The 11,372-nt window shown below is 41.5% G+C and overlaps 1 protein-coding gene across 7 annotated transcripts in view; it reads left to right on the top strand.

Moving 5' to 3' along the window:
* The window catches only part of GOLGB1 (golgin B1), a 90,634-nt gene extending 80,421 nt beyond the window's left edge, over nt 1–10,213 (top strand). For all 7 annotated transcript variants that reach the window (XM_077884317.1, XM_077884324.1, XM_077884320.1 and 4 more), the window contains 5 exons: nt 5,361–5,504; nt 6,293–6,390; nt 6,886–7,020; nt 8,452–8,557; nt 8,832–10,213. In XM_077884317.1, the coding sequence (XP_077740443.1) occupies nt 5,361–5,504; nt 6,293–6,390; nt 6,886–7,020; nt 8,452–8,557; nt 8,832–8,966 (618 nt within the window). In that variant the 3' untranslated portion in view covers nt 8,967–10,213. The remainder of the gene's footprint in view (nt 1–5,360; nt 5,505–6,292; nt 6,391–6,885; nt 7,021–8,451; nt 8,558–8,831) is intronic.
* Nucleotides 10,214–11,372: the final 1,159 nt, after the last annotated feature.

The following is an 11,372-nucleotide window of genomic DNA, read 5'->3' on the forward strand; positions in this document are numbered from 1 at the left end:
TTTGGATACAGATTTACTTTTCTTGGGGTCTGGATTGCTCACCCCAAAGTACTGGACACAGGGCCATTTCCTTTTCCTTATCCTTGGAGTGTCCTTGGAAGTGATTTGGAGAAATCTATTTAGTAAGAATAAAAAAATCCAACTCTTTTAGGAAGCCTTGTTCCCCAGCATTGTCTCCCTATCTGTACCCCTTGTTAGTAATATTGAAGTAACTCCCCACAAATGCTTCAACACCTTCCTCTCTGATTCCCCCCAGTGTGCAACAGGAAAATGTTTCAGGAAGGAATAAGGAAGCTTTTCAGTTGTGATATTAGAAATAGAGATGAGAAGTCTGCTCTTCATTCCACTCCATTTGTAGCCTTTCTCATTGGTGTCTAATATTCTGGAACTAAAGAAGCCAGCTTTATCCCAAACCCCAGCCATGCCAGTCCAAATACTCTAAGGAAGCATACCAGGAAAGATGGGATATATTTCTGTAGGGAAGAGCCATTTTGCCATCTGGTCTCTAGAGCCAATCTCACCAAGGCAAGATTAAAGAAAATTATTCTTGGATACCTTCTCACATCTCTGTTCTCTCTCTTCATCTGTTCTCTGGCTTCTCTTCCTCCTTCATCTGCCTCTCCTCCCCACCCACTTATGAATCATTATACTCCTGTTGCTCTCTGACTATTCAGAGTATTCTTGAGTGTCACCTCCCTAGTTCTGCCTTCTTCAGAGGAATCCAGCTAGGTAGTTTCTGTTAGAACTAGAAGGGATTTAAGAGGTCATTTAGACTCCAGAATACAAAGATTGTCTTTGAAGAGTTGTGAATGTCCAAAAATTATATACAAATTAGTGTTTGTATAGGTGTGTGCATGTCTGAATCTCTCATCATGAGAACCTGTCAATTCATCAAGGGATCTATGATCCAGAAATGGTAAAGATGGACATGTGGGTGGCTCAGTGGTTGAGCATTTGCCTTTGGCTTAGGTCGTGATCCTGGGATCGAGTCACTCATTAGGCTTCTTCCTGTGAAGAGCCTGCTTCTCCCTCTCCCTATGTCTCTGCCTCTCTCTCTCTCTCTCTCTCTCTGTCTCTTGTGAATAAATAACAAAATCTTTTTTTAAAAAATGGTAAAGATAGGTAGGCTGTACAACAGATAGGGAAGCTAAGGTATTAAGGAATTTGCCTAAGGTGTTAGAAGGAGGTCATTCTGAGATAAATATGATAACCTATGTGGAAAAGCACAGTACCTAGCTTATGTAGGAGGTATTTATTAAATGTCAAATTCAACTAATTGAATTGAAGTATCAGAGGCTGATAATGCTATTAACTTTGGCAGAAAATTTGCATTTAAAAAATAGTTTGTTGATTCAAATTAATGGGTATAACTATAGGCCCTTTATTGGGGTAATTGTCTGGGAGTTTTCAAGGGGACTCCAGAGCAGCTCCTATCCACTTCTCCTTCTTGCCATAGACTAGATCCCATTTCATTTTACATTTGCTCTCCTGAAAACCACTGTAAATTACTCTGGGCGTTTGTCTTTCTAGGACAGTATTTTATTTTATTTTATTTTATTTATTTTATTTTATTTATTTTAAAGATTTATTTATTTATGAGAGAGAGAGAGAGAGAGAGAGAGGCAGAGACAAAGGAGGAGGGAGAAGCAGGCTCCATGCCGGGAGCCTGATGTGGGACTCAATCCCAGGACTCCAGGATCGCGCTCTGGGCCAAAGGCAGGCGCTAAACCGCTGAGCCACCCAGGGATCCCCTAGGACAGTATTTTAAAATGAAATTTAGGACCCTTAGTAGATGATGAGGTCCTTTTAGTGGGTAGCAACTAAAAAACTTTTAATGTAAATATTTTATTGAAATAAAATATATAAAAAGCATACAAATCATAAATATAGCACAGCATATTTTCACAAAGTGAAGACACCCAATAACGAGTACCCAGATCAAGAATCAGAATATACCAGAACTTCAGAAAGTCTCTTGTCTCCTTTTCTAGTCACCTTAGAACTACAGATACATGGAATCATATATTCTCTTATGTGACTTCATTTATTTTGTGAGATTCATCCATGTTGTTTTAGATGGTGTGATTTTTCCATTCTCAGGCTATATAGCATTGGATTGTAAGCACATACCATAGTTTCTCTCTTATGCTCTTAAAGGACGTTAGGATTTTTCCAGTTTGGAGCTATTAAAAGTAGTGCAAATAGTGTTTTTTACAGAACAAAATAAAAGAGATTACAAACAAGTAGGTATTATATAATATAAAGAGTCTATCTTGTTTAGAGAAACTTTAGTTTTAATTACATATACTTATATACTAAGTTCTGGATCATAATCAATGTTATGTTTTCTTTAACAGCTTTATTGAGATATATACTGCATATATTGCTTAAAATACAAGAGACACTACTTTGGGTCACTGTCCTTCTGGGTGAGAAAGAGTTCTTCCTTTAGAAATAAACTGCAAAGAGGCATCTTTATGCATAATGTCATTCATTCACTCACTCCATTCATTCATTCATTCATTCACTCATTCACCAAACAAATAACTATTATTTACCTTCTATGAGGCTGGCCATATGTTAGGATACACAGTGGCCCCTCACGGAGCATAGCATCTGATGAGCTTAGAGCCTCACTCTAAATGGGTGCTAGCTAACTAACAGACTTGCTTCTTGGGTCCAAATGGGATTATAGTAAATGGTCTAGGCATAGAATACTCATCAAGCCACTGCCCTGTTTCTTTCCATGGATACTCAGACTTTATTTATATTTCTTCCAGCGTGGTTGGATGTTTGTATGTAATGCAAACTTAAAAACTTGTAACCTAAAACTTAAAAACAGGAGAGGAATGACTATTAGGATAATGTAGTCTAGATTATTCCCTTCTATTCTGAAGTACAACAGTTTATGAGCTAAAACAGACAAACTCTTCCTTAAAGGCCCGATGGTGAATATTTTAGGTCTGTAGGCTATGCCTCCTGTTACAGCTATTCAGCTCTGCCGTTCTGTCTCAAAAGCAGCCACAGATGGTATGTAAACAAACAGAGCAGTCATATTCTAATAAAACCAATTTACAAAAAAAAAAAAAAAAAGAAAAGAAAAGAAAAGAAAAAAGACTAAACCCTGGATCATAGTTTGCTAACACCTAAACTATAGGGATCTTTATCTAATCCTAAATAGAATAATGTGAACAGTATAAAAGGTGGTTTATAGGAGGGCAGCTTATAAACAATTAGACCTCTCCAGTTAAGGGGGTTTTTGCTTCCAATGATTTTTACATATCTATCCTTTCTCCTTTAAATTTGTATAGGAAAAAAAGTATTGTATTTTCAATACTGAGGAATTTTTTGGTTTTTGTTTTGGGAGGTTTTTTTGGTAGCCTTTGGACTGTTCATTGCGGCCAGGAAAATTAACTTTCATCTCTCAGAGTTGTCATTATACCCAGTAATTGTCATGTCTACCCCTGTCTTCAAATTAGTATTGCTTCTCAAACATTTATATTCTTTTCTTTACCAACTGCTCCTGCTCCCCCTAAAACCCATAACCTGCTTCACTTCCCTTACTGAACCCTCAGATGGGATGCCATCAGTAGTAGGCAGAGCTCTAGACTTGGAACCAAGAACCATAGTTGAGTCCTGGTCTGTCATCTATGAGCCACATGATATTGGGCAAGTCACTGCTCATTTCTTTTTTTGTTTGTCATTTGTGAATGGGGACAGAAATCAAACATCTACCTCTCTCAAATAAGATGATACTTTAAAAAATGCTTTGTAAACTGAAAATTATTCTTCAGAGGTAAGGTTATTCATTGTGATTTTCATTCTATCTATGAAAATATTTTTGTTATGCCATGTAGATTCTTATTTTAGTTTTCTGTATGCATCAAATGTCCTTCCCAGTCTGTCAGAGTATCTCTAGAAAGATTTATCTTCTCTGAACATTGAGTCAACTTTTTTTTTTTTTAATTTAAATTCAAGTTAGTAGGGTGCCTCAGCTCAGTTGGTTGAGTATCTGCCTCTGGCTTAGGTCATGGTCCCAGGATCTGGTCCCGGGATTGAGCCCTGCATTAGCTCCCTACTCAGCAGGGAGCCTGTTTCTGTCTCTCCTCCCTGCTTGTACTATCTTGGTCGCTATCTCTATATCTCTCTCTCAAATAAGTAAATAAAATCTTTTAAAAAAGAATTCAAGTTAGTGAACCTACAATATATTTTAGTTTCAGAGGTAGAATTTAGCGATTTATCAGTTGCACATGACACCCATGTGCACTACATCAAGTGCCCTCCTTAATGCCCATCACCCAGTTACCCCATCCCTTCACCCATCTCCCCTCCAGCAACTTTCATCAACTTTTTTTACACAAATATTAACCCAGAATACTTACAAAAAGAATACTTGGGAAAAGATTGAACATGCATCCAGTTACAGCAGTTTCCCTTTACCTCATGCATACAATCCTACAGTAGGTACTTTGGAGAGATATCTTTATGATTGTTGATGTTTCTGGATGTTAATCATAACTAGAACTTGAAACTTGACAGCCTGCAAGTAAGGAATTAGATTTCTAGTTCCAGGGAACTGAATTAAAATCACTGGCTAGGAGTTATGGTGGGTAAATTTTTCACTCAATATAAAAAATAATCTTCTGTTTTTGACATGGTGAAAAATGCTTGGAGTGCTTTGTCAAGAGGTGAGCACCTCTGATGCTGGACATGTTTAAGGAAAGACTGAATAGCTAACTGTTGCTCAGGTAGTAGAAGAAGATCCTGCTTTGAGCAACTAACATTTTTCCACCTGTGAGTTTGCACTGCACCGAGTGTAGTTTTTTACATGTATACAGGCAATTTAGGATTTCTTCTGTTTCTTTCCCCTACCACACATTACAATTTCTTTTTCTACAGAAATTTCTTGGTGACTTGTAACTCTCTATAGCACTGAAGAGTCTCCCCAGTAGTATGGTTGTATGAATTTCTAGGTGACAGCTCTATCTCATATTGAGTTCTAAGGATCATAGCCGTTTCTTAGTAATTTCATCTTGGACTCAAGCTTTCTCCTCTTACATAGTTAGGATAGTTTATGCTCTCAGATTGCTTGTGGGATTCTTTGTGGTTTCCCAGTTAGTGTACTAGGAACCACAAATAAAGTTTCCTACTACTCCAGAATTATTTTCCTTTTCAGTTGAAAAATTCTGAGTTTCCTCACTTTGAAGGAAACACACACAATACTGTTGTTACCATTATTGAAATAAAGATCCTGCATTAAAAAAAAAAATTAGAACTTTCAAACTCAGGAGAGTCTTCCTAAGCACTGCTTGCTGTGAAACAGTCCAAAGGGGTGGTGCTCAACTTCTGCTCTGTTTCAGTTTTCTCAGCTACTTGAAGAGAAAAATACCCTTTCAATTCAGCTCTGCGATACCAGTCAGAGCCTTCGTGAGAACCAGCAGCACTACACTGACCTTTTTAATCACTGCGCAGTCTTGGAGAAGCAGGTCCAGGAGCTTCAAGCGGTGAGCAAGAAGGCTGGGAAAAGTGTCAGAAGTAGAGTGCAAATGGTAAAACAGAAAGAGCATCATGGAAGAGGCTGGTGCCGTAGGCTGAAGATTAACTATGTGTGATGGAGGAAAGTCAGAGAAGAATGTTTCCTGAATTGGAATAAGGCCTAGAAAAATCAAGGCGGGAAGGAATTAGAAGGAAAAACATCACTGAAATAGTGGGAGAGAAATAAAAAAGTGAACGGGAAACAGTGATGACTAAGGCTTTTGGAAGTCTGACATTCAGACTGTGGATTTTGCTTCAAGAAATTAGAAAGCTGTAGAAAGATTTGGCACTGAGAAGCAAAATAGGTGGGACTGTTGACACAGTGGAGCAGGAGTGCACTGCTGAAGCAGAGGTGGGGAGTGAGAATTAGTGTTGAGATGAATAGGACAGGGAAAGAAGAGGTTTTGGAGGAACAGTTGAACAAGGGAAAGATCCAAGTAGCCGCTGGAAAACCTATGAGCCTCTGCTAGAAGAAAGCAAATAAGCTTTTACACTTTTGAGTGGTAAGCCTTTCAACTTTTAAGAGGAGAGATTCAAAAATGAGAATCAGGAGAAAATCTAATAAAGAGTTTTAGGTAAGAGATTCATCTCATAGAGCAGAAGATTCTCATTTCTGACTCTGCACTTGGAAGAGGGTGGCAAGTGGGTATTTCCTCTCTAAGGTGTCTCATTCTCTTTGGTGTTCCATGAGTTCTCATTTTGCCCATGCAGTTTCTTAAGCTCTTTCATCACTGAATTACTAAACTTACTCTTCTAGGGGCCACTGAATATAGATGTTGCTCCAGGAGCTCCCCAGGAAAAGAATGGAGCTCACAGGAAGAGTGATCCTGAAGAACTGAAGGAGCCACAGCTAAGGTAGAGGAACAGCCCACAACTGTAGCACTTGCACTGTGTGTACACAAATGGGCAGTCATCTAGATGGACCCGGAGCCCAGTGAATGTATTTAATGTCTTCTTATTGGCCTCACAGGATTGATGTGAGGATTAAATAGTAACAATTTAGTAAATCGGTAAAGTTGAAAAGTTTGTAGAACAAAAGCAAGCACAGCAGTGCACACGTGTGCCCACCTGTACACACACATGCATACCCCACTAATCCTGTGATGCTCAAATGAAAGCTAACACAGTCAGTCCCTAAAATCTCTTAAGGCATTTTCTGCAGCTTATTTTGACAACTATGATTTTAAAATGTTCTCTTTTTAAAATCCTTTCCTTTTTCTGTTTTTTTTTGTGTTTGTACAAACTTCTAGACATTTTCCTGCTTTATCACCTTGTGAAGACTTCAGATCGCTTGTATCAGCAACTTGTTCTGCATCTGCTGATGCTGTTTATTGTCCTTTTATTTTGAAGCTTTTCAGAAGCCCAGCAGCAGCTGTGCAACACTAAACAGGAGATGAACGAACTGAGGAAGCTGCTAGAAGAAGAACGGGACCAAAGAGTGGCTGCTGAGACTGCCCTCTCCGTGGCCGAGGAGCATATCCGGCGGTAAAGGACTGTGGGAGATAGCCTCTGTTCACTTCTGAGTCTTTCTGATTACACTGTGCACATTTCAGCGGCCAGACTTGGGAGTCATCAGGATCTAGTTCCCATCTTGAGTTGGGTGCTACAGGGAGTTTGGGGTCAAGACAAGCCATATTAATCCAAGCTTAGCCCCTCCACGGTGTCCTCTTTGGGTCTGGTGCAGAAAGCAAATTTAGGTAGCTGATCACATGCTGCCTGCCTAGGCCCCATACTGCCATTCTCATGTTAGAGCTTCATTCACCTGTACTCTGTGGTGTATGTGGAACTCAGTGGATTATTTATTTATTTATTTATTTATTTATTTATTTGGACTTGTTATTTAAAAGTAGCCAATGCTGTTTGGTTTTCCAGTATTTACAGACGTTTCATTTTTCCTCGGCCTAACCTACAGAAGTTGTCAGACTGACCCTCGTAGTGCCAGACTGTGCTGTCCCCAGGCCAAGGTGGCCCCAGAAAAGCTTATCTTCTGGAGGAACAGACACAGAAGGTGTACTGTGCAGTCAGCTTGGCTCTCAGAGGAAAACTGGCAGGATGGAGCTAGGCTGTGCTCACTCAGCTTCTCCTCTCAGACTCACAAATCAACTTAAAGTGTTCTTTCTCTCTGGGAGAAAACTCTGTGACCTGCAAAAAGAGGCCAGGAGTGTTAGGCTAACAGACGTCCCTTCATTTGGAGGAGTGAAGAGTTCCATCCTTTCCAACATGATTAAAAAGTACATCCCTATAGGCAAATGTTTGTTCAGACATGCTGTGTTACCTGCAGCCCCTTTAATGCAGTTCATGTTTTCGTGAGAAACCATTGAGTGGATAAAGGCAACTTCTTCATTAAATGGAGAAGTTTCAATATTAAACAAATCAGCAAAAAATGAAGAAGGAAGCAGTAGAGGCAGCCAGTTCAGTTTAATTCTAAGAACCCCACAAATACCTTTTTTGGATGCTTTTGCCTGTTAGCCTTTAGTAAATGAAAAAAGAATTTATTGAGTTTCTCTGGTGTATTGGATAAAAAGAACATGGGATTTAGAGACAAACCTGAGTTTTTAATTCTGGCTCTACCTCTTACTGGCCGTGCCACCATGGGTAAGACATTTTACTTCTTTAAGCCTTCCTTTGAAGATATTAACACCAACCTCAAACCTGAGGATGAAATGTATGTACAGCACCCAATCCAGCATCTGCTACATAATAGGCATTAATTCCTAGTAGTTATCGTCCCCTTTTGCTGCTGCTGAAAGAAACTTCTCCACCTGCACACTGCCCGAATGGGGGTAGGACCTCTGTGAGCAGCCTTTGCCGCAAGTCTCTTATGCCACAGCACGTGGCAAGATGACTGGGAAGACTTCACCTGATCAGCTGCTCGTGCCATGAACCAAGCCATGCCTCTTTTTTTTCTCACCCCAGGTTGGAGCACAGTGAATGGGACTCCGCCCGGTCTCCCATCATTGGCTCCTGCGGCACTCAGGAGCAGGCACTGTTGATAGATCTTACAAGCAGCACTTGTCGAAGGGTAAGAAGGAGGGGAAGTGCAAAGAGAGGGTACTATACTGTATCATGGGCCTGGCTGCATTGAGGGCAAAGGGTCAAGGAAGAGAAAGATAGAAGTCCAGGCACTGAGGATCTCAGAGTAGAAGGGTGTGGAAGGTTGGAGGAACCTAGTAGAGTTGGCCAAGTGACCCTGAGGGGACTTGCTCTCGGGATACCTCTTTCCTGCAGTGTTAGGCAAAGGGAAAGGGACATACCCCGTCGTGTAAAACTCTCTGACTTTCAGATTTTTCTTTCAGACCCGGAGTGGTGCTGGATGGAAGCGAGTCCTGCGTTCACTCTGTCATTCCCGGACCCGAGTGCCACTGCTAGCAGCCATCTACTTCCTGATGGTTCACGTCCTGCTCATTCTATGTTTCACAGGCCATCTATAAACTGAATTCTCACCTTTTTGACTACCCCCTCAGAACCTGGAATTCCCTTACAACTAACATCAAAATCATCAATTCTAGTGGAATAGTCTTCCCACTTACAGGTCCTCTCTCCAACTCTCCACAGAAAGTGCCTGCACAAACAGAGGTGGATGTGAGCCCAGGGCAGAGCTGCAGGGACCAGCGAGTCTGCTTTCTTTTACTGCTCAGGGCCTGAACACTTCTGCATAATCTGGGGAAGCCGCACAGTTGGTCATTGAGCCCAGGATTTGTTCAGATTTTGCAGGGCCCTGATTTTTTGTGGTCCTGTGAAAAATGCTGAGGAATGCCTCTCAGCTTAGAAGATGGTTCAAATAAACCTAATAATCTGTAGTCCAGTATCATTTCAACTGATACTTTCTTTGCCTCATTTACCTTCTATTTTCTCCTGCTTCAGAAGGAAGGTGGGCCTGCCATAAACAAAATTCTGGGGGACAGTATCTCACAGAATAGCTGATTAGGTCTCTTGCAAAATAGGATGGGAGCTAAAGAACTCTCCAGGGGCTTTGGCTGTCAGATCACAGGGTAGGACAGCATCTCCTTCCCTGGCTGTTCAGACATAACTGGAGTTAGATTTGTGGTCGTGGACTATGAGGACAGGAGCCTATTGTGTATGCCCTGATCACAAGTATGCTAAGATAGTAAATGGCCCATGCCTCTCCCTTCACTGAAAGGAAGAGCTGGCTCTGGACAGTGGGAATCAGATTCATGTCATTCCTGTGTTGGCTGGGTATGCCTTGAATGTGGGCCCTAAAGCGCTCACTAGGGTCTAGTCCAAGGTGAGGTGCCTGACTGGTCTGATGACCACTCCTAGCTTGTGGATGTTCTAAGCTGTTCTGCTATTGGTGACAGTTACTCCAGTTTCTCAGCCCAGAGTCATCTGCCCTCTATGGTAACAGGGCTGAGGAAAGTGGAGAGTGATACAGAGAAGACAAAATATCTGAATCTAAGCCTGAGAATGGCAGCCAGGGTTGAATTCCGTTTGTGCCTGTTCCCTGCCTCCCCTTGCCCCACCCTTAGCTGCTGGTTATTTTCTCATTATGCACATAGTGTGTCCCTGCCTGCTCTTCCCACCCAAAGAAGAGAGAAAACCGGTGGACTGATTGATCTGCTGTGATTCTTTGTTATGTGGTGACCAAATCTTGGTCAGAGCAATCCAGGAACTTTCCTGAACAACTGTAAAATAATAAAATTATTTTCAGAATCAAAAATTGTGGCAGCGTGTACATGTGTATGAGTGTATGTATACACAGGGGTCTTTGTACAAGTGCCTGTGTGCCATGCTGGGGAAGGAAGGTACATAGGGGGAGGGGGGCAGGGCAGCCAGGGATGGATTCAGGGTAGTGACCTCTACCTATTCAGGCTTCCTTCTGCCTGCCCGCACCAGTTAATGGCGGCATGTGTCATTAGACCCCAGGGTAATGAAGTGGAATGAGGAAATTCATTCTAGTACTGAGCCAAACAAACTGGCCTTAAGGCCTGAGATTCATGCCGTTGGGGCCTGGGCCTGAGAGAATGCTTATCTGATGTATACTGAAACATCAGACCCCTAAGAATCCGTGTGGGTGGGCCTGGGGCGGGGGAGGGAAGTCTAATAGGGTATAGCAGAATAAGCAGTACTGTAATTTTTATATTAAGTTGCTGGCTAGGAAAAGCTAACTTTATCAAAGTACAGTAAGTGAATTGCACTAAGGTTTTCTGGCCCCAAAGCCCATGCTGTTTCCATGTGCTGTAATTTCGCTGTCTCATTAGAAATGGATGTGGGACATTTGCGAAGGAGAAAGAAGGTTTCTTGGTGTCCTCTCTGATGAAATTCTATGGTTTCTCTAAAGAACTGTCTGGTTGGTGTGTCACAATATCTGGTCTGATCATTCCCCTTTTTGATACTGAATTCAGATTCCAAGTGATCTAAAAGATCTTTTCCCCCTCTACAAAATTTGCTGTTCCTTAAAATAATTTTAGTGCCGCCACAATAAGTAGGTCATGAAGTAGGGAAGAAGAATACACTACCACCGCCCCCACTAAACTGGCAGAGAATCCTTAAGAAGTGACTGAAGTCTTAGTATTTCCAATGCAGAAATCACCTCCGCTGTATCTCAGACCACTCTCATCTAGTCTGCTTGAGTCCACTGAGGAACTCAAAACTGAGCAAATCAGATCGGAACTCCACCTCGGCAGGGTTAGGAGAGACCAGGTCAGATATAGTAACAAACACTCCCAAGTTTTAGTAGCTAAAACAGCAAAGATTACTATTTAGTTACTTGTGTTGTCATCATTCTCGGTTGGGAGACCCTCTCACTTGGTGACCCAGGCTGCCAGAGGAGCTGTTCGAGAGCTGCAGTTTGCCTTGCTGAGCAGTGGGCAGAAGAG

Source organism: Canis aureus, chromosome 35 (assembly GCF_053574225.1).
Source record: "Canis aureus isolate CA01 chromosome 35, VMU_Caureus_v.1.0, whole genome shotgun sequence".
Classification (NCBI taxonomy): domain Eukaryota; kingdom Metazoa; phylum Chordata; class Mammalia; order Carnivora; family Canidae; genus Canis; species Canis aureus.